This window comes from Chiloscyllium punctatum, chromosome 40 (genome assembly GCF_047496795.1).
Source record: "Chiloscyllium punctatum isolate Juve2018m chromosome 40, sChiPun1.3, whole genome shotgun sequence".
NCBI classification, from domain to species: Eukaryota; Metazoa; Chordata; class Chondrichthyes; order Orectolobiformes; family Hemiscylliidae; genus Chiloscyllium; species Chiloscyllium punctatum.
In genome coordinates this window covers 5264165-5286542 of record NC_092778.1, presented here as the reverse complement: position 1 = coordinate 5286542, position 22378 = coordinate 5264165, and the positions used below count along the sequence as shown (strand labels likewise).

General features: G+C 42.4%; 1 protein-coding gene across 3 annotated transcripts in view; it reads right to left on the bottom strand.

Moving 5' to 3' along the window:
* tmem184a (transmembrane protein 184a) overlaps positions 1-21900 on the bottom strand; it is a 47936-nt gene extending 26036 nt beyond the window's left edge. Inside the window, exons 1-4 of one of the 3 annotated variants that reach the window (XM_072559239.1) lie at positions 21488-21900; positions 20516-20595; positions 9869-10102; positions 2313-2478 (exon numbers count right to left, since the gene is read on the bottom strand). In XM_072559239.1, the coding sequence (XP_072415340.1) occupies positions 2313-2478; positions 9869-10102 (400 nt within the window). In that variant the 5' untranslated portion in view covers positions 20516-20595; positions 21488-21900. Of the gene's footprint in view, positions 1-2312; positions 2479-9868; positions 10103-17225; positions 17314-20515; positions 20596-21487 lie in introns of those variants that run through there. The other 2 variants (XM_072559237.1, XM_072559238.1) reach the window with 2 other exon arrangements.
* Positions 21901-22378: the final 478 nt, after the last annotated feature.

Sequence of the window (22378 nt, the reverse complement as noted above, 5' to 3'; positions counted from 1 at the left end):
ATGAGATGCTGATCAGGTGAAAGCAACAAGTTTCAATGACTTTCAAGCAACAGAAAGTTAGGAATGGAAATATTCACTCTAGATTGCATTTGCTAATGCAATCCCTCAGATAATGAAGCAACTTCTGTTCATATGCAGCAAAACATGTTTAACATTCAGATTAGTGCTAATAAATGGCAAATAACACTCATGTCATAACTGCAACACAATGATGATTTCAAAGCATCTAACCACTCCTCTTGATACGCAATAGCATTGCCATCCTTGCATGACAATATTAACCAAAGCAATTTTTAATCAACTTGTTCAGAGATGTTATGACACACTTTTCAAACTGACTTGAAATGAGGCCTCCTGACCCAGAAATAGGGACAATACTACTTTGGCTTAAGAGAGCCGCACAAACTTAACTGGATCAGCCACTTAACCACTGTCAGAGGGTGGATATTCTGCAGCTAGAAACTCATCTTCTGACTACCCAAAGTCTTAGACAAGGTACAGGTCCAGGGCAAACAACTTACTTGAACGACAGCCCATCTGTCACCATATAAATGTAATCCTTGCACTATTGGCCCAAGGCAGCAGCAGTGTTTGCATGAAACACTGCAGCAACTTGGAGAGCACTTTCCAACTCTGTGACCTTTACTGCCAAAAGGAAAACAGCTGGTAAATGGAAATACCACCATCTCAAGTTCTTCTCCACCATTCTAACTTGGAAACACATGACCATTACTCCTTCATTGCTGAGTCAAATCCTTAGGTTTTTTTTCTAAATTTAAAAGCACTACAAGTGTACAAGCACAAGCTTGCAGTGGTTAAAGGTGACCACTCACCACAATCTTCTCACACCCAATAAGGGATGGGCAATAAATAATGTACTTGCTCGCAAATGCACATATCCCATGAATAAAAAAACATTTTTTAACAAAGCTGTACATGAAAAATCCTCAGTACAACAATAATTATACAAGTTACTGTTCTCTGATACCGTCAAAACAATAACCTAGATACCTCTCTTATACTATAACTTTCAGCAATAACTGACCATTAAACAAACTTAAAATCTTTCATTGAAAACAAAATCACTGCAAATGTTTACTTAACCCAGTATCTTAGCTGGCTAAATAAAAAAAGTTTCAGATGTAATGTTTTGAAGATCTACCAATGCAAAGAGTTGGTTTCATAGAAGGCTTTTTCTGAATACTTGAAATGTTTGTAGATTTACAGCTATTTTCCATTGTTCATCCAAATGAAGAAAAAAAAGAGAATGACTCTGGTCTTTGTGTTTAACATGTGAATCAAACATTTTTCATAACCTTCTCCAGGGTGGGGGTAGAAAGGATACAAAGTAGTTCTTAATCCTTTTGAAGAAACTGACAACACAAATATTCTCCAAAGGAATTTCAATATAAATAAACAGTGACTATATTTACCTCACCTTCCCTGTATTCAGCATAACAGCTTACAATTTACACAGCAAAATTAATTACAACGAACATGCCAAAAAATTGGAAGATTGAATCCAGGAAATAATTCTGCATGTTACAGGAGTCTTAATCCAACATTCTATGAATTAAAATGTTACCACAGCAAGTTTAAGATGGCTATTTAAAGGGTGGCACTAGAAAAAGTGACCATAAAAGGCACCTGGTTTCAGTATTACCTCAACAGATTCATCAACATCTTTCAACTGACTAATTGACAATGTGGTTGGCTCTTGACATTTTCTGAAGTGGGTTAGATTGGTGTTCAGTTGGAACAGTAATTTATGGGTATCAATTCTGGTTATACATATTCCTGATAATCTCATCACATGACTTCCTGCTTCTAACAGTCCCAACCCAACACTATTGTGAATTCATGTATATCCTTATGACCCACCCACTTCCCACATTTATTGTGGCAAACAGGTTCTCACTAAATTTCAATAAAACAAAGAACTGTGGATGCCGGAGATCTGAAACAAAAACAAAAATTAAGAGTGAAACTCAGCAGGTCTGGCAGTATCTGTGGGGTGAAAGCAGAGCTAATCTTTTGAGTCGAGTGACCTTTCTGTTCTGATGAAGAGTTATTAACTCTGCTTTCTCCCCATAGATACTGTCAGACCTGCTGAGTTTCACCAGCTATTTCTGTTTTTGTCTCCCCAAATTTTGCTGATGGGGGAGGAAGGAGACAAGAGAGGGGGGTGAGATGCTCCAATAAATGACCAAAAGGTTATGACCACTAAGCATTATTATAATGACTCTTTCTCAACAGCTTAAAACTTAACATATCAAAAATTGCTAATTTCCACTCTCACAATGGTTACTCACCTTCGTAACAATCTCGCACAGAGTCAAAGTAAACATAGTACTGATCATTACTGATCAAAAGCAAGCTTAGCCAGGAGTCAAAGGCATAGATGGGAACGATGAAAAGGATTCGGAGAATGTAGCGCTGTTCGTTGGGTGAGCTGTAGTGTCGGAGATGCTGATATATCTGTTAAGAGGTGAAATTTAAAGAAATGCAAATTAAAAAAATCTTATTCTCCCTAATTTAAATCCAAATGATTCAAACCTGATATCAAAAATCCCTCTATGGCTTATGAAAACAGATTGCCCTTTTTAGAGCATAGAAATAAGCATATTTCTCCATTGTCAATAGGCATTAACGTTCAACCCCCTTTGTTGAAGGCCACCTGACAACATCTTATTCAAATTGGTTTTCTTTTATTCCAGGTTAGGACAATTAAACAAAGCAACCTATCTGGTTGAGAGTGTGGTACTCGAGCCAGGTCAGAGCCGTGTTCAATGAAACACCTATTAACAATGTGCATAAACAAAAAAAAGCCAAAGAAAAATAGCCCATGGACAAGGAATTGCTTTTGAATACAACCTAGGTTATTATTGGAACAACTTAAACACTTGGCATCCTCACAGCAATATCTCACAACCAGTAATTAAGACATAACCTGGACTTTTCGATGTTGGCTCAGTGAAGAGTGTTAGCCAGATCATCAGAACTCTCACTTCAAAACAATGCCAGCGATTTCAGATTAAAAAGTCCAGAGGGAAAATTAGGATTTCTTTTTCCTAAATGGCAGCAAAGGTTTAGAACGTGTGAGAAAAGGTGATTGGAGCATATTCAATAGCAACAGGAGGTCGTTTTTTTTGAAAAAAAATTAGGAAAATGGCAGATTCTTGTGCAATGTCTTTGTAAATTTTGACACAGCAAAAAATATAACTCAAAATATAATTTAGTGTAAAAGGTTGATTTAACAACAGCCATGCCTACCCTGTACAGAATATTTTATAATGTTTAACCATTAAGCTTAAGTGCAACTAATACGAACATGAGTAGGCTGTTTGGCCCTTTCGAGCCTGCTCAACTATTCAATAGGATCATGAGTCATCAGACATTCCTCACATCCACTTTCCTGCCATTTCCCCATAACCCCTAATTCCCCTACTGATCAACAATCTAGCTCAGCCTTAAATATTCTGCCCCCCACAGCTCTCTGTGCAAAGGAGTTCCAAAGCAACCCTGAGAGAAGAGTGTTGCCGAACAAGGAGACCTTGGAGTGCACGTTCATAGTTCCTTGAAAGTGGAATCACAGGTAAACAGAGTGGTAAAGGCATTTGGTACGCTTGCCTTTATTGCTCAGTGCATTGAGTACAGGAGTTGGAAGGTCACATTGCGGCTGTACTAGATATCGGTTAGACCACTTTTGAAATAATGCATTTAGTTCTGGTCTTCCTGCTAGGAAGGATGTGTGAAACTTGAAAGGATGCAGAGAAGATTTACAAGGGTGTTGCCTGGGTTGGAGGGTTTGAGCTACAAGGAGAGGGTGAATAGGTTGGGGCTATTTTCTTGGAGCATCAGAGGCGAGGGATAGCTTTATAGAGGTTTATAAAATCATGAACGGCTTAGATAGAGTGAATAGCCAAGGTTTTTTTTGCTAGGTAGAGGAGTCCAAAACTTGAGGGCATAAGTTTAAGTGAGGGGAAAGCACTAAAAGGGACCTAAGGGGCAACTTTTTCACACAGACGTGGTGTGCTTATGGAATGACCTGCCAGAGGAAGTGATGGAGGCTGGTATAATTTCAACATTTAAAAAGGCATCTGGATGGGTACATGAATAGGAAGAGTCGAGAGGGATATGAGCCAAATGCAGGCAACTGGGACTAGATTAATTCCGGATATCTGGTCGGCAGGGACGAGTGGACCGAAGGGTTTGTTTCTGTTCTGCCCACTTAAGTAACCTATCAATCTCATCTGTAAACTGCATCCCTTTGCAATTTCCCTTTCCACCAACTTTTGTGGCATCTGCAAATGTGTATTTTTATCAATTTTAAATGTGCTTTTATCAAACATAATTCAATACAACACAACTGACATTCATAGTGAATGTCATATTCAGGGCACTTTGCTATGCAGGATAGGCAATAATTGCATTCTTTCTGTAACATACATTGCCTGCCTTTGCGAGTGATAGATTAATGCATCCTAATCTGAACTTCAAATCTTATCTATGTGGCAAACAATGAAACATACACATCCCTGGAAAATATAGCCCCATGAGTTACTGTTTAATGCAGAAAACATATACAGAACCTTAGAATACTTCGGAGTTCCCATCATTATCATCATGATACTGGAACAACATGTCAATAATCATTTTTAGAAACACATTATTCAATTAAAATGATTGTTGTACAAAGTGTAGAAGAGAAATTACTTGTGGGGGGTAGAAAAGACTTTGGGACCATGCCTTTAATTTCAAATCGCTACTTCTAATCTCCACAACCTTACAATCCCGCAAAATCAACCAATTCTGGCATTTTGCACAGTCACATTATTTCTCCACTGAATAGCCATGCCTTCAGTAGACTAAGCCCAAAGCTCTTGAATTCAATCCCTGAACCTCTCTGCTTCATTGAGGGCATTTCTTGAAACTTGCCTCTGACCACCCCATTGATCACCTGGTCCTAATACTTCCTTACGGGACTTATGCCAAATTTAGTTCAGAGATGCTCCCAAAATGCTGTGGGATGTTTTCATGATGTCAAAAGGTGCTATATACATACAGGTTGTTGTTGATAGCAAGCAGAGTAATCCAAAATAGAATGGTCTCAGGTTAGATTCTAAGGCTATGCTTAGTTCGCTCATTTAAGTGTAGTAGCCCTCCTCTCCTGAGATGGTTTATGCAAAACATTCATCAAGGAACAGCATCTAATACCTTTTAAGAGAACAGCCCTCTGATACTCACTTTTCACATGACAAGGTATTAAATGGAATCGTGGGATATAATGCAACAAGAATGGTTGGGCAGGGTACGAGGAGATTGGCCAGAGAAATGTGCTCAAACATAGGAAAGCAAGGCGTGGAAGACTAAATCAAATTGTTACAAACGCAGCATTTAGAATTTTAGGATGAGATAGAAATGAGGAAGCAAGAGGTGTTACTGCATTCAATATTATGAAAAAAAGCATGATCAAAGAAGTTTAATGTGACTGGATGTAGCCACATAACAAGCCAGGTACATTGGAAGAACATAACAAAATTGCAATTAATACTGGAACATAAAAGCCTAAAGAAAATAACACCCCATAACCAGGTTCCATTTACATCTACTTGCTAGCATGTTCTCTTTGAAGTTCAAGAGAATATATTCTAAAATGAGTTGGCCCTAGGAGTCTTGGCAAGTGCATCATAACCCTTTGTTCCTGCTTCTTTAGGCAACAAGTGCTAGAATGGTCCTGCTGTTGACATTTACACATCTTGATACTATTTTTTTCTTTTACTTGCTTTTGCACTGTATCACCTGACCCCCTTCCTGCTTTTTTTCACCGAATCACTCATCCCTCCACCATCACAAACCTTTATTTCTTCCCACTTTTCCCATGCTAAGTTCCTGCTGATAGATCTCTAAATGTGGAGTTGAGGCCTATCATTGGTTCACCCATGATTTTACTAAATAACAGAACAGGCTGACTCCTGCTCCTAGTTGATTAGAAAGTTGATTAGAAAGTGAAAAATACAAGATTATACAACAGCTCACCAAACTGAAATACTGATTAACCCATTAATTTTCCAACAATTTCTATTTTCATTTCATTTTTCTTGCTCATGCAGTATTTTGTTTCCGTTATAGAGTCATCGAGATGTACAGCATGGAAACAGACCCTTCAGTCCAACCTGTCCACGCCGACCAGATATTCCAACCCAATCTAGTCCCACCTGCCAGCACCTGGCCCATATCCCTCCAAACCCTTCCTATTCATCCAAATGCCTCTCAACACTCCCTAGGGCCTTACCATTAAGTGTATAAGTCCTGCTAAGATTTGCTTTCCCAAAATGCAGCACCTCGCATTTATCTAAATTAAACTCCATCTGCCACTTCTCAGCCCATTGGCCCATCTGGTCAAGATCCTGTTGTAATCTGAGGTAACCCTCTTCGCTGTCCACTATACCTCCAATTTTGGTATCATCTGCAAACTTACTAACTGTACCACTTATGCTCACATCCAAATCATTTATGTAAATGACAAAAAGTAGAGGACCCAGCACTGATCCTTGTGGCACTCCACTGGTCACAGGCCTCCAGTCTGAAAAACAACCCTCCACCTCGACCCTCAGTCATCTACCTTTGAGCCAGTTCTGTATCCAAATGGCTAGTTCTCCCTGTATTCCATGAGATCTAACTTTGCTAATCAGTCTCCCATGGGGAACCTTGTCGAATGCCTTACTGAAGTCCATATAGATCACATTTACTGCTCTGCCCTCATCAATCTTCTTTGTTGCTTCTTCAAAAAACTCAATCAAGTTTGTGAGATATGATTTCCCACGCACAAAGCCATGTTGACTATCCCTAATCAGTCCTTGCCTTTCCAAATACATGTCCATCCTGTCCCTCAGTCTTAGCACTATTGTCTCTTTGGTTGAGAAGTCCTAAATTAGAATGATATAATGAGCTTCATCCGGAGGTTCACTGATGAGGTTACCTGGTATGGTGACAAAATGTCTGAAAATGAACCTTCCAGCTCAGTAAACAAACCTACATCCAGAATGATATAATTCACATTGAGTTTCTGGTGGTAACATTAATAGGAATGTGGATTTAAACTTCATCAAATATTCTAAATGTACCTATTTGCATTTTATGAAGCTAAAATAATTTGAATGCCTTATTTTCTTAACCAAACATTCCACACCTCCAACAGTGTAGATTCTTTGGAGAGCACAACACAGTGTCAGGTATGGTGTAGAATTGAGAAACAAATCTATGCTTGAAAGAAATTTGTATGGGTATTCTAATATCCCAGTACATGCAACAGTCCAGCAACCTTGGTCTAACATACATCGTCAAACATCATCAGCAGAAACTGAATTGCATGTATAACGTTGTTCTCTGGAGTCAAGACTGCAGGTAATTGCTTTAGAGTTAAAATTGCAAAGTCAATAATTGGGTCAAAGTCAAGTCAAATAGTAGTATTGTACTAAAGCTATGCTAACAGTTCAGGTTCAAGGTGTGATGCTAAATGTATCCCATCATACTACAAAAGGGAACTTTACAATCATATAATGTTCTTCAGATTTCCAAATTGTTTCAAAACACTTTAGAACATTAGCAATACCGTAAGTACTATTTTAACTAGCTGTAATGTAGAAAACACAGTACTTGGATTGTTTTTTGGTATGACATTGCTGCATGCAATGAGGTCATCTGCAAATAATCTATAAATGTTAGTCAGGATAGTAAGTAGGTTATGGGAAGTGGTTTGTCGAATCTCGCCTATGTCAGGGAGCAGACAAGCTCTGGACTGACACCTCATCCAAAAAGACAATACTCTCAACAATGGCAGTACTCCAACAGTGTTGCACTGGAAATGTCAGCCTCGATTTCATACTCAAGGATCTGAAATGGGACACATGATCTTGAGGCAATAGTACCAGCACCAAACTGTTGTCACAACTAGAGGCAAAGCTTCACGTTCCAGCATTCTATGGGATAACACCATAAGTAAAAGATTTTGTAAACCCTCGCTACTTTCTTTCACCTGCAATCTTTAAGACTTTAAAACCTAATGATCATTTCATCACCAATTCACACTGAACATTTGTTGCTTGTAAACCATATTTACAGCAAGACATGATAGCTGATGTTCTGGTACCAGTTTATTATGCAGATTCTGACCAGATTTCCAGTTTAGAACCAGTTTATGGTAAATGATCATTGGATTTTTGTGAATGATTAACCACCTGTTGCATATAAGGACTTTGGATCCATTTTAATTACTCAAAGAAGTAACGAAGGTACTCACTGTGAACATTTTAAAATTTAAGTGTAGCTTTTAAAATAAACAACCAGTACTTTCCCCTAATGCTGTTCTCCCTGTGCAATTATAGCACAGCCCACATCATTTCATTAGCACCTCCTGCACTTCAAGTGGCCCAGTTCTCTGTTCAGTCCGAGCTGTGAATGGTACTAGTCAATCTAACACTTGGAAAACAGTCCATGCCCTCATTCACTTCCCAGTTAGAGGTCATGATTGTGATCAGAGGAATGTAAAGCTACACCATCTACTCTGTGGGGAAGACTGAAGCTAACGATCATAAATATAAAATGGCTATTTTATTAAATAATTCATTTTACAAGTGGGAGAGATTTATCTCTTCAGAACAATAAATAAAATACCACATTAAATAGTTGACTTCAGTTGTGTAGATGCATTTAAGGGAAAGCCAGATACACACAAGATTGAACATAATTAAAAGAAGAGGAATGAGAGGTTCTTGTGGAGCATAAATACAAGAGCATTTGGACAGTTTCAATGGTTTTAAATTCCATGATAAACAATCAACACCCCATAATTTAAATTATATGCTTTCAAAAGGTATGTTCGACACTGCACCCCTCACACGGTTTATTTATTCACCAACCCATGGGATGGGAACTGCATTGCTTGTATAAATCATTCATTTCAATTAATCATAGAGTCTTGGAGATGTCTTAGAGCACAGAAACAGACCCTTTGGTCCAACTTGTCCATGCCGACCAAATACCTCAACCTAATCTAGTCCCACCTGCCAGCAACCAGCCCATATCCCTCCAAACCCTTCCTATTCATATACCCATCCAGATGCCTTTTAAACGTTGCAATTGTACCAGCCTCGACCACTTCCTCTCATTTCAGCTCATTTCATACACGTACCACCCTCTGCGTGAAAAATTGCCCCTCAGGTCTCTTCTATATCTTTCACCTCTCTGACCATTAAAGGAAGGCATACCAAATGCCTTCTTCACTCTCCTATCTACCTGCAATTCCACTTTCAAGGAGCTATGAACCTGCACTCGAAGGTCTCTTTGTTCAGCAACATTCTCTAGGACCTTACCATTAAGTGTACAAGTCCTGCTAAGATTTGCTTTCTCAAAATGCAGCACCTCACTTTTACCTATATTAAACTCCATCAGCCACTTCTCAGCCCATTGGCCTATCTGATGAAGATCCTGTTGTAATCTGAGATAATCTTCTTCGCTGTCCACTACACCTCCAATTTTGGTGTCATCTGCAAACTTACTAACTATACCTCTTATGCTCACATCCAAATCATTTATGTAAATGATGAAAAGTAGTAGACCCAGCAATGATCCTTGTGGCATTCCACTGGTCACAGGCCTCCAGTCTGAAATACAACCCTCCACCACCACCCTCTGTCTTCTACCTTTGAACCAGTTCTTGATGGACTGCAACAATTGAACAACAGGTTTAATGCTCTTGGCCCAGAGTTCCCTGGGAAGGTTGGTTTGTGATTTAGCTTGGTCAAAGAAGCTGTGATTGGTGCTAAATGAAGCCACTTTTGCTCATAATTCATACATTCAATCTCACCTGGTGAAATGTCACAATCAGAGCCGCCCAAACAAATATCCCAGAGATTGCCTGTGCTGCTGGCGTCTCCAAGAAAAACCTTTGCTCCTCTGTACTTGAGTTTTTGACAGACAGCTCCAGGGGCATGCTCAAATTCTTGGACTTGTTTGTACTTGCCACATGGAAAGCAGCAAATGTTGTGAGCAAGTTGACTGGAGTCACTCCTGCAAATGTTGGGCTTCCACTGTTGTTCATCTGTGTACATTGGGGAAAAGAAAAATCAATCCTATATCAAACGTTCATAAGGCCCTTTCAAATCAGATACATTAAAATTACATAATTATAAAATCTTACATTAAGTAGTGCAATAAAATAACCAAGATGCATCAAAATTAGCAATTATGAGGAGGCAAAATTTGAAATTGAGCCAAACTTGGCCAAATAGGTAAATTTAAAGAAGCATGTAAAAGACGACAGACAGAAAACGGAGATATTTTCAGGCAAAAATTACAGAGCTTGGGTCCTAATTTGTTGAAAGCCTGGTTGTCAATGGTAGTGTTTAAAATCAGACAAGTGTTAGAGACTAGAATTGGAGGAGTACAAAGAACTCAGGTTATAGTGCTAGAGTAAGTTAAGGAGACAGGGAGTTGCTGGCTGTGTAAAGTTTGCAAACCAAAATTATAATAATCAAGATATTACCAGACTGGAAACAAAAGTAGGTCAATCAGTAGCAGAAGTGATGGGTTAACAGGATTTAATGTGGAGCCAGAATGCGAGAAATAAAGCTCTCAATGAGTTCAAGTTTATTGAAGGTGGGTGATTACTTCCAGACTACTTACATGGAGCACAGAATTTTGCTCGGTGCTATAATGATTCATTGTTGGCATTTACCTTACCAAAGAACAATCTTTAATCCTTAGTTCATACTTTTAAAACTGAAAATACGCAGGGCAACCCATCAGTCCATGTGGCACTGAATCATATGCACCAGAAAAGAAAAAGTACAATTACCTAGCTTGAGTTGAACTTCAACTTCAATTATCATTAGATGAGGTAGATATGACAACAAGATGACAACAATATTGAAGAAGACTATCGTGCTTCCCATTGTTAGATATTTTCTAATCAACCTGTTCACAAATATTTTTACACATCTCTGGCACAGTTGAGTCTTGAACCTCAGAGGTTGGGACACTATCACTGCACCATTGTTACACCTCACACCAAAGTCCAAAACTGCAGGAGCACAAATATCACAAAGGCATGTAGGACTATAGGAGGTTACAATCAGCATCACATTGAGGTTATACATCAAGACCACCACCATATCTTTGTGGGTGTTAACATCAATATTGGGTGACCTGAAGAGAGTGCCCTCACCAAGGTATGGTGAAACTATAACATAGCTCAGAGATTCAAAAGATATCCCAGGCCTTAGACAGATTCAAGTGTTTATCAGGTCATTTCACATCCTAGATGATGAAACCTTCGAAAAACACTTCACATGCTTACTCAATGTAGTATGTAGTAGGGAATGTGTGGCAGCAGGTTTAGTTCATTATTGGTTGGGATTTACAGGGGCTTGGCGCTGGGTGTAACTTGGCTTCCAATCATTCCAATGACTTGAACAGAGGCCAAATATTCAGTTCAAAACATGTATTTATATGTACATTTTCCATGTCAGAATGGTAGCTTCAAAATCATTTCCTGAGCCAGAAAATTAAATTGTAACATTATATTGCTTCAATATTCGCCAAGGTTTGACTGTAAACCTAGTGTGTTTGCTCAGTTTAGTTGTTCACATACAAACACATGCTGCAAGACTATTAATTGATGCAATCACCTCAGTTTTATTGTGCAATAACCCATTGTGATTTACCAGGAAATTGAGAGTTATTTGATGTAGAAATATTGTACATTGGCTCAGTGGGCAGCACTTTTATCGAGGAGTCAGAAGGTTGTTGTTCAAATTCTACTTCAGGGACTTAAGCACAAAATTAAAGCAGAGATTCTCACTTCATATTGTTGGAACTGCCATTTTTAGACGAGACCTAAAACCAAGGGCTTGTCTACACTGTGTGGCACTATTTGCAGCTCTTTCCATCATTGAATAATGAGAGGATATTAGATACTGATAAGGGGTGTGAGCGGAGGAAAAGATGGGGGGTGGTGCCAGTGTAGCTGCGGAAGATGGACTGTTCCACATATCCCACGAAGAAGCAGGCATAGCTGGGGCCCATGCAGGTGCCCATGGCTACTCCTTTGGTTTGGAGGAAGTGGAAGGATTGGAAAGAGAAGTTGTTCAGGGTGAGGACCAGTTCAGTCAGTCGAAGGAGGGTGTCAGTGGAAGGGTACTGGTTGGTACGGCAGGAAAGGAAGAAGCGGAGGGCTTTGAGTCCTTCGTGATGGGGGATGGAGATGTACAGGGACTGGATGTTCATGGTGAAGATAAGGCATTGGGGACCGGGGAAGCGAAAATCATGGAGGAGGTGGAGGGCGTGAGTGGTATCCCAAACGTAGGTGGGGAGTTCTTGGATTAAGGGGGACAGGACCATGTTGAGGTATGCAGAGATGAGTTCGGTGGGGCAGGAGCAGGCTGAGACAATGGGTTGGCCGGAGCAGTCAAGTTTGTGGATTTTGGGCAGGAGGTAGAAACAGGCGGTGCGGGGTTGTGGGACTATGAGGTTGAAGGCAGTGGATGGGAGATCCCCTGAGGTGATGAGGTTATGGATGGTCTGGGAGATGATGGTTTGGTGGTGGGAGGTGGGGTCATGGTCAAGGGGGCAGTAGGAGGTGTCCCCGAGCTGGTGTTTAGCCTCAGCGGTGTAAAGGTCGGTGCGCCAAACTACTACCATGCCTCCCTTGTCTGCCAGTTTGATAGTGAGGTTGGGGTTGGAATAGAGGGAGTGGAGGGCTGCACATTCCGAGGGTGAGAGGTTGGAGTGGGTGAGAGGGGTGGAGAGGTTGAGGATGATTGTATCGGCGCTGCCTTGTGCTCCCATGAGGAGGTTGAACAGTTCATCCACTTTACCAACACCTTCCACCCTGACCTCAAATTTACCTGGACCGTCTCAGACTCCTCCCTCCCCTTCCTAGACCTCTCCATTTCTATCTCGGGTGACCAAATCAACACGGACATTTACTATAAACCGACCAACTCCCACAGCTACCTAGACTACACCTCCTCCCACCCTGCCCCCTGTAAAAACGCCATCCCATATTCCCAAATCCTTAGTCTCCGCCGCATCTGCTCCCAGGAGGACCAGTTCCAATACTGTACAACCCAGATGGCCGCCTTCTTCAAAGACCGCAATTTCCCCCCAGGCGTGATCGACGATGCTCTCCACCGCATCTCCTCCACTTCCCACTCCTCCACCCTTGAGCCCCGCCTCTCCAATCACCACCAGGACAGAACGCCGCTGGTCCTCACCTACCACCCCACCAACCTCCTTATACATCGTATCATCCCGTCGTCATTTCCGTCACCTCCAAACGGACCCCACCACCAGGGATATATTTCACTCCCCTCCCCTATCAGCGTTCCGAAAAGACCACTCCCTCCGTGACTCCCTCATCAGACCCACACCCTCCGCCAACCCAACCTCCACTTCTGGCACCTTCCCCTGCAACCGCAAGAAATGCAAAACTTGCGCCCACACCTCCCCCCTTACTTCCCTCCAAGGCCCCAAGGGATCCTTCCATATCCGCCACAAATTCACCTGCACCTCCACACACATCATTTACTGCAGCCGCTGCACCCAATGTGGCCTCCTCTATATTGGGGAGACAGGCCGCCTACTTGCGGAACGTTTCAGAGAACACCTCTGGGACACCCGGACCAACCAACCCAACCACCCCATGGCTCAACACTTCATCTCCCCCTCCCACTCCACCAAGGACATGCAGGTCCTTGGATTCCTCCATCGCCAGACCATAGCAACACGACGGCTGAAGGAAGACCGCTTCATCTTCCGCCTAGGAACCCTCCAACCACAAGGGATGAACTCCAGTTTCCTCATTTCCCCTCCCCCTACCTTGTCTCAGTCCCAACCCTTGAACTCAGCACTACCTTCCTAACCTGCAATCTTCTTCCTGACCTCTCCGCCCCCACCCCCACTCCAGCCTATCACTCTCACCTTAACCTCCTTCCACCAATCGCATTTCCAACGCCCCTCCCCCCAAGTCCCTCCTCCCTACCTTTTATCTTAGCCTGCTGGGCACAATTTCCTCATTCCTGAAGAAGGGCTCATGCCCAAAACGTCGATTCTCCTGCTCCTTTGATGCTGCCTGACCTGCTGCACTTTTCCAGCAACACATTTTCCGCCTAGATACTGATAAGGTCAATCACAGTCTGAATTTCCTTTCAAACCAGTTTCACAATATGTTATTTTTCAGTCACACAGGGTGGGTCAGGAGCTCTATCCAACAACAGTTTTCACCTCAAAATTTATCAGGTAATTAAAAGAGACTTCAAACTAATCAATATTCTGACAAAATAGCGCTAAACTTTTACGAGTGGTACAACAATCAAGATTTAATATAATGAGAGATTGGGAGGCAATGACCAGTGGTATTATCATGGACTGTTAATTCAGAGAAAGTTCTGGGGACCTGGATTTGAATCCTGCCACAGCAGATGGTGGAATTTAAATTCAATAAATATCAGGAATTAAGAATCTAATGATGACCATTGTCAATTATAGGAAAAGCCCATTTGGTTGACTAAAGCCCTTTTGAGAAGGAAGCTGCCATCCTGACCTGGTCTGGCCTAAATGCGACTCCAGAACCACAGCAATGTGGTTGACACTTAACTGCCCTCTGGGCAAATTAGTGAGGGGCAATAAATGCTGCCTAGCCAGCAATGTCCTCATCCCATGAATGTATAAAGAAATTGGTAAAAACACAAGGAACATTTTTTTTCAAACTCAACTAGTTGCGATCATCTGACATGCGTTGCATTATGGGTAATGAAAGCAGATACATTAGCTTTCAAAAACCAAAATAATCCTGAGCTACAAGGAAAGACAAGGTAAGTGGGGCTAACTAATAGCTTATTCAGAGGGCTGGTATAGGTACAATGGACTATGTGTCCCAATCTGTATGAATACAGATGAATAATTACTTTGCATCAGAATTTGGAGTAGAATAGAGGTCAGTATGCCACACACTCCAAGGATACCATTATACAAACATGAAAAATAACATTAGCAAGGGAACTGTAATAGAGAAATTAACTGTACTAAAGAGCAAAATAAAAACTCCAGGATAAGAGGTTAGTTTTCATCTTCTGATTTTATAGGTAAGGACATTGTCTAAACTAAAATCTACAAAAGGTTATTTCAGTGGTTAGCACTGCTGCCTCGCAGCGCCGGAGACCCGGGTTCATATCCCGCCTCAGGCGACTGACTGTGTGGAGTTTGCACATTCTCCCCGTGTCTGCGTGGGTTTCCTCCGGGTGCTCCGGTTTCCTCCCACAGTCCAAAGATGTGCAGGTCAGGTGAATTGGCCATGCTAAAATGCCCGTAGTGTTAGGTAAGGGGTAGATGTAGATGTAGGGGTATGGGTGGGTTACGCTTCGGCGGGGCGGTGTGGACTTGTTGGGCCGAAGGGCCTGTTTCCACACTAAGTAATCTAATCTAATCTAATTAAGATCTGTTCTTTAGAATGGAAAATTATGGATGGTAAAAACAATGACTGCAGATGCTGGAAACCAGATTCTAGATTAGTGGCGCTGGAAGAGCACAGCAGTTCAGGAATTATTCCTGATGAAGGGCTTTTGCCAGAAACGTCGATTTCGAAGCTACTTGGATGCTGCCTGAACTGCTGTGCTCTTCCAGCACCACTAATCCAGAATTATGGATGGTAGTTTAAGAAAGGTGACAGAGGGAAACTGGATGGGGTGGAGGGGGGGGGGTGATGTTCAGTGAAGGTAACACCACTAAATGTCAAAGGGCAGTTGTTAGATTGTCTCTTATTGGTGAAGGTCACAGCCTAGCATTTGTGTGGCACATACATTAGTTGCCACTTGTCAGCTCAAGTCTGGATATTGCCCAGATCTTATTGCATTTGAACATGGGCTGCTTCAGTATCTGAGAATTGCGAACAGCGCAATCATTGGCAAACATTCCTACTTCTGACGTTATGACGGAGCGAAGGTCATTGATGAAGCAGCTGAAAATGGCTGGGCTTTGGACACTATCCTGAGGAACTCCTGCACAGATGTTCTGGGGATGAAGTGGCTGATCCCTAACAACCAAAACCATTTATGTGTCAGGTATGACTCCAACCATTGGAGAGTTTTCCTCAAGATTTCCATTGATTCCAGTTTTGCAAGGGCTACTTGGTGCCACACTTAGTCAAATGCAGCCTTGATGTTACAGCCTGTTTCTTTCCCCTCACCTCTGGAATTCAGTCCTATTTTCCATGTATGAACCACAGCTATAATGAGGTCAGGAGCTGAGTAGCCCTGGTAGAACCCAAACTGAGCAACAGTGAGCAGGTTATTGCTGGGCAGGGTGCTGCATGCTAGCACTGTTGATGACACCTTCCATCACTTTACTGATGATTGAAAGTAAACTGATGGGGCAGTAAGTGACTGGGTTGGATTTGTCCTGCTTTTTGTGTACAAGACATACCTGAGCAATTTTCCACATTGTTTCAGTACAGTTACAACACTGGCTTCTACCTGACAGTTACATCGGGTAAGTCATGTCTGACAAACCTGATGAAACAATTTGAAGAGTTGGCTAAAATAGTGGGCAACAGAATGTCTATAGAATACAGTTCTGTGAACTTTCAAGGGGTATTTGGTAAAGTTGCCTCAAAAGACACTGGTAGCTAAAATTGAAGATTGTAAATTGCGAAAAATTATTGCCTCAGTAAAGAAACTGATAGAATGGAAGGAATCAGACAGTAGGAAATAATGATCAGGTACTGTTATTGAAAAGGTGTAGCTAGTAAAGTCCTGAAGGACCTACGTTGGGGCCTCAATGATTGAAAATACTTCTTAATACTTAGATGATGGGATAGGAAGTCACAGTTCCAAATTTAGCAACAATAGGAAGAAAGACAGTGCTGTAATCAGGATAAATGGAAGCAGAAAATGCAAGGAGACATTGAAATACTAAGTGAGTAGTGAAAATTGTGCCATATGAATTTCAACGTGAACACATGGCAACTCAAGCATTTTGATGCTAAATATTAAAAAAAAATTTGCTTAATGTGAAAAGCAAGAAACAAAGACTTGTGGGGCCCAAATACATAGATCATTAAGATATTATGAACATGAACAGGAAATAATAAAAAAACTAATTAAATGCTGTTTCATAAAAGGATAATAGCCATCCTTCAGTTATACAAGGCCCTAATTAGACCATACCTGAAGGATCTGAGCAGTTTAGGACACCACTTTGGATGGATAAGTTTGCCTAGGAGGGAATGCAACGTAGGCCACAAGATAGATACCTGAACTCCAAAAGTCAAAATACATATTGCGATTAAACAAAGAGCATTGTAATCTTTGGAATTTAAGTAGTTACAGAGTGGTTCAATTAGGGTTTTCAACTTTTGGAAGAAAGTAAGAACTGAAGATGCTGGAGATCAAAGTAAAAAAGTGTGGCACTGAAAAGCACAGCCAGTCAGAGCAGCAGGAGAGTCGATGTTTCAAGCATGAACTCTTCAACAGTAATGTGGGGGGGGCGTAAAGGTAGCTGGGAATGCAACAGGTAGATGGTGGTGGGGGGGTGAAGGTGATAGGCCGGAGTGGAGAGTGGAGCAGATAGGTGGGAAAGAAGATGGACAGATTAGACAGATCAAGAGGATGGTGCCGAGTTGGAGGGTTGGATCTGGGATAAGATAGGGGAGGGAAGATGAGGAAACTGTTGAAATCAACATTAATCCCATGTGGTTGGAGGGACCCAAGACAGAAGATGAGGCGTTCATCCTCTCGGTATCAGGGTGGCTAGAATCTGGCGGTGGAGCTGGCCCATGACTTACATGTCATTGGCAGATTGGGAGGGGGAGTTGGAGTGTTTGGTCACAGGCCAGTGGGGTTGTTTAGTGCATGTGTCCCAGAGATGTTCTCTGAAACATTCAGCAAGTTGGCGTCCTGTCTCGCCAAAGTAGAGGAGACCACGTTGGGAGAACAGACACAGTAGATGACATGTGTGCAGGTGCAGTAAAATCTCTGCCAGATATAAAAGGATCCTGTGGGGTCTTGGATGGAGGTGAGGGGAGAGGTGTGCGCAGAGGTTTTACACTTCCTGCAGTGGCAAGAGAAGGTGCTGGGAGTGGAAGGTGGGTTGGTGAGGGGCATGGGCCTAGCAAGGGAGTTGCAAAGGGAATGGTCTCTGGGTCCCATGTGTGTGCCCATGGCTACCCCTTTGGTCTGGAGGAAGTGGAAGGATTCGAAGGAGAAATTGTTGATTCAGCCAATCAAGTGAGTGTGTTGGTGGAAGGGTACTGGTTGGGTTAATGGGAGAACACAGATAGGGGTAGGGAGGGAAATATATCCTTGGTGATGGGGTCTGTTTGTAGGTGGCTGAAATGGCAGAGGATGTTACGTTGCATCCGGAAGTTGGTGGGGTGAAAGGTGAGGACCAGGGGTGTTCTGTCCTTGTTGTAATTGGAGGGGCGGGGTTCAAGGGCAGAGGTGCGGGAAGTGGAGGAAATGCACTGGAGAGTATCTTTGACCACGTAGGAGGGGATATTGCAGTCCTTGAAGAATGAAGCCATCTGGGATTTTCTACAATGGGATTGATCCTCCTGGGAGCAGACGAGACAGAGGCAGAGGAATTGGGAGTAAGGGATATCATTTTTACAAGAGATAGAGTGGAAGGAGGTGTAGTCCCGGTAGCTGCAGGAGTCGGTGGGTTTGTAGTAGATGTCCATATTGATTCGGTCGCCAGAAATAGAGATTGAGAAGTCCAGGAAGGGGATGGAGGTGTCCGAGATGGTCCAGCTGAACTTGAGGTGGAAGCTGGTCACGAAGTTGATGAACTGTTCAACTTCCTCATGGGAGCATGAAATGGTGTCAATATAGTCATCGATGTTGTAGAGGAAAAGGTGGAGAATGGTGCCAGTATAGCTACTGAAGATGGAATTTTCCACGTGCCCAAAGAGGCAGGCATAGCTGGGTCCCATGTGTGTGCCCATGGCTACCCCTTTGGTCTGGAGGAAGTGGAAGGATTCGAAGGAGAAATTGTTGATTCAGCCAATCAAGAGAGTGTGTTGGTGGAAGGGTACTGGTTGGGTTAATGGGAGAGGAAAAACGGACGGCTTGGGGGCCTTTGTCATGGCGGATGGATGTGTATAGGGACTGGATGTCCATGGAGAAGATGAGGCATTGGTGGCCAGGGAACCGAAAGTCATGGAGGTGGAGGGCGTGGATGGTGTCTTGAATGTGTGTGGGGAGGTCCTGGATCAAGGGGGACAGGACGGTGTTAAGATATGTGGAAATAAGTTTGGTGGGGCAGGAGCAGGCTGAGACGATGGTTCAACAGGGGCAGTAGGGTTTGTGAATTTTAGATAGGAAGTAGAATCGGGTGGTGCGGGGTTCCTGGACCATGAGGTTGGAGGCTATAGGCAGAGATTTTCCTGCATCTGCACACATGTCATCTACTGTGTCTGTTGCTCCTGATATGGTCTCTTCTACATTGGGGAGAGAGGCTGCCAACTTGCAGAACGTTTCAGAGAACATCTCAGAGACACATGCACTAAACAACCTCACCACCCTGTGGCTGAACATTTCAACTCCCCCCACCCCCCCCCCACTCCCCCCCACTCCTCCAAGGACATGCAAATCCTGGGCCTCCTCCACTGCCAGATTCTAGCCCCGATGCCTGGAGGAAGAACACTTCATTTTCATCTTGGGACTCTCCAACCACATGGGATCAATGTTGATTTCACCAGTTTCCTCACCTCCCCTCCCCCCCACCTACCTTATCCCAGATCCAATCCTCCAACTCAGCACTGCCCTCTTGATCTGTTCTATCTGTCTGTCTATCTTCTTTCCCACCCATCCACTCCACACTCTGCTCTGACCTATCAACATCACCTCCCATCTCCATCTACCTATTGCATTTCCATCTACCTGTCCCCCCAGCCCCACCCCTCTCCCGTTTATCTCTCTGCCCCCTTGGGCATCCCCCACATTTCTGATGAAGAGCTTATGCTCAAACATAGACTCTCCTGCTCCTCCGATGCTTCCTGGCCAGCTGTGCTTTTCCAGCACCACACTTTTCGACTCTGATCTCCAGCATCTGCAGTTCTCATTTTCTCTTGAACCTTGATGCCGTCCAATTAGACATTTGTGGCAGGAGAAAATAAACTTTCCATTCATCTGAGCTTGACCAAAAAGGCTTTCAAAGAAGAAAATGTCCAGGATGTCAAAAAGCATTTTAGAGCCAATTAAATACTTTTGAAGTGGTCAATGCTGCTGAGGAAACAGCTGCCAATTTGCAAACAGCAGAGCAACAAATGACCAAATAATTTGCTGTAGTCGTGTTGGTTTAGATCTAAATATTGGTGAGGACATTACTGAGAGTGCTCCTATGCTTCTATGAAGCTGCACCTTGGGGTCTTTTGCAACTGCTTGGAAAATTGGATGGGGCTTTGGTTTGGAATCTCATTTAAAAGGTGGAACCTTTGACAATTAGCACTTCTTCATACTGTACTGAAATATAAATCTCCAATGTGTGCTTTAGAGTGCAACCCGATCCCATGATTTTCTGATTCAGGCAGCAGCGCTACTGAAAAAGTAAAGGAAACATGCTAAGTTGAATTGCAATTGTAAATGGGAGTCAATTAATGACATGCATAAAACAATGTAATTTGTTGAGTACATATTGACTTTCTTCTTCTGTACACTGAATCAGTCCTTAAAATAAAAAATGAACTACAAATAAAATCTAGGGTACTTAACTAAACAGAACTTTTTTTCAAGTCAATACACAACCAAGAATATTCTATTTGGTACGACAGGATAGTTTCCCATCCAAGTGATCTGCCACAGTGGCTTTATAAAGATTTACTTCTGCTAATTAATCACAGTTTCTAAAGTAAATTAAGTACAACTTGAATTATTTTCACACACTCAGAATGTCACAAGCTACTGCAGAAAAATGAAATAGCTTGAAATATAATTACTATTGTAACATATTATCCAATTTGCATACAGCAAGATCCCAATTTGTAAAATGACCAATTGATCAGTTTTAGAGATGTTCATAAACGTTCCAAACTTTATTAGAGAGCTGCCTGTAACTCACTTTGCTACTGTCCCCCATAGGGTTAGGAGGGTTACTGAGGCAGGAAGATGAAGAGAACGTTTCATTTTAAAGTATACAGGAAACTGAAAACCCACAATACCGGATTTTCTTATTTGCATTGCAAACAGAAAAGAAATCACTGTCTTAATCTCCAAATATTTAAATTCTTCCAATAGCAGTTTCGTTTCAGTGCCCAGAGATCTGATTCTTGTGCGCGACAATTCAGAATTAAAAAGGCTCAGGGAGTTAGACATATGGGTGCTGAAACAGTGGAGGCCTTGGGCATTTTGTTGGGTTTCTTCATTTGAAAAAAAAAGAGTAAAAATGACAACAAATGAACATAAAAGGAGACACTGGAAATCAACCAACCTACCTTCCAAACATTTAAATCCTCTCTCAATCCAGGTTCACTCCGTGAAGGAACGAAGGCTCTGCTGTCGATCACGTTTCAGAGAGAGTTTGCTGAACATCCCTGAGACGGTAATAAAGGCGGTGGCGGCTTCCTAGTCCTGTTTATGGCAGTTTCCCCAGCACTTTCTATTTTTATCCCGGTTTATAGCTGACCGATCACTTTGGGTGACAGGGAGATACCGAATTTCCAGGTAAACTCATTCAGAGGCCCGATTCATATTAAGAGTAAATAAGTTCAACGTTTCTGGTATTAATTTTACATGTTAAAGGAAACGCGTCACATGAATAACAGTTTAAACTTTCCTTGCTGCCATTCTCATGGAAAAAAAAACCAATCTCAGGTGCAATATCCTGAATTGCTGCAGCTCACCTGAGCCTTCTCCGCGCATGCGCTGCCCTTGCCCAGGTGGAACTCTGGGGAGCAGTGAGGTCATCGAGACTAAAAGCGCATGCTCCTCTGACCAAGGATTAGGAGTGGGAACAAAGGAATTAGAATTACTGTAAGGTTATTGTCACATGTTCTCAAGTATAGGGATACAGCAATACAGCAAAGTCGTCATTACCAGCACCATCTTAGGTACCTAGGTACAAAATCTTAGGTATAAATTAGAAAACTAAAGAAATAAAGGTAATTGGGATGGCACAGTGGCTCAGTGGTTAGCACTGCTGCCTCAACAGCGTCAGGGACCCAGGTTCAATTCCAGCCTACAGGCAACTGTCTGTGCACGTTCTCCCTGTGTCTCCTCTGGGTGCTCTGGTTTCCTCCCACAGTCCAAAGATGTGTGGGTCAGGTGAATTGGCCACGCTAAAATTGCTCATAGTGATAGGTGCACGAGTAGGGAGCAGGTGAATA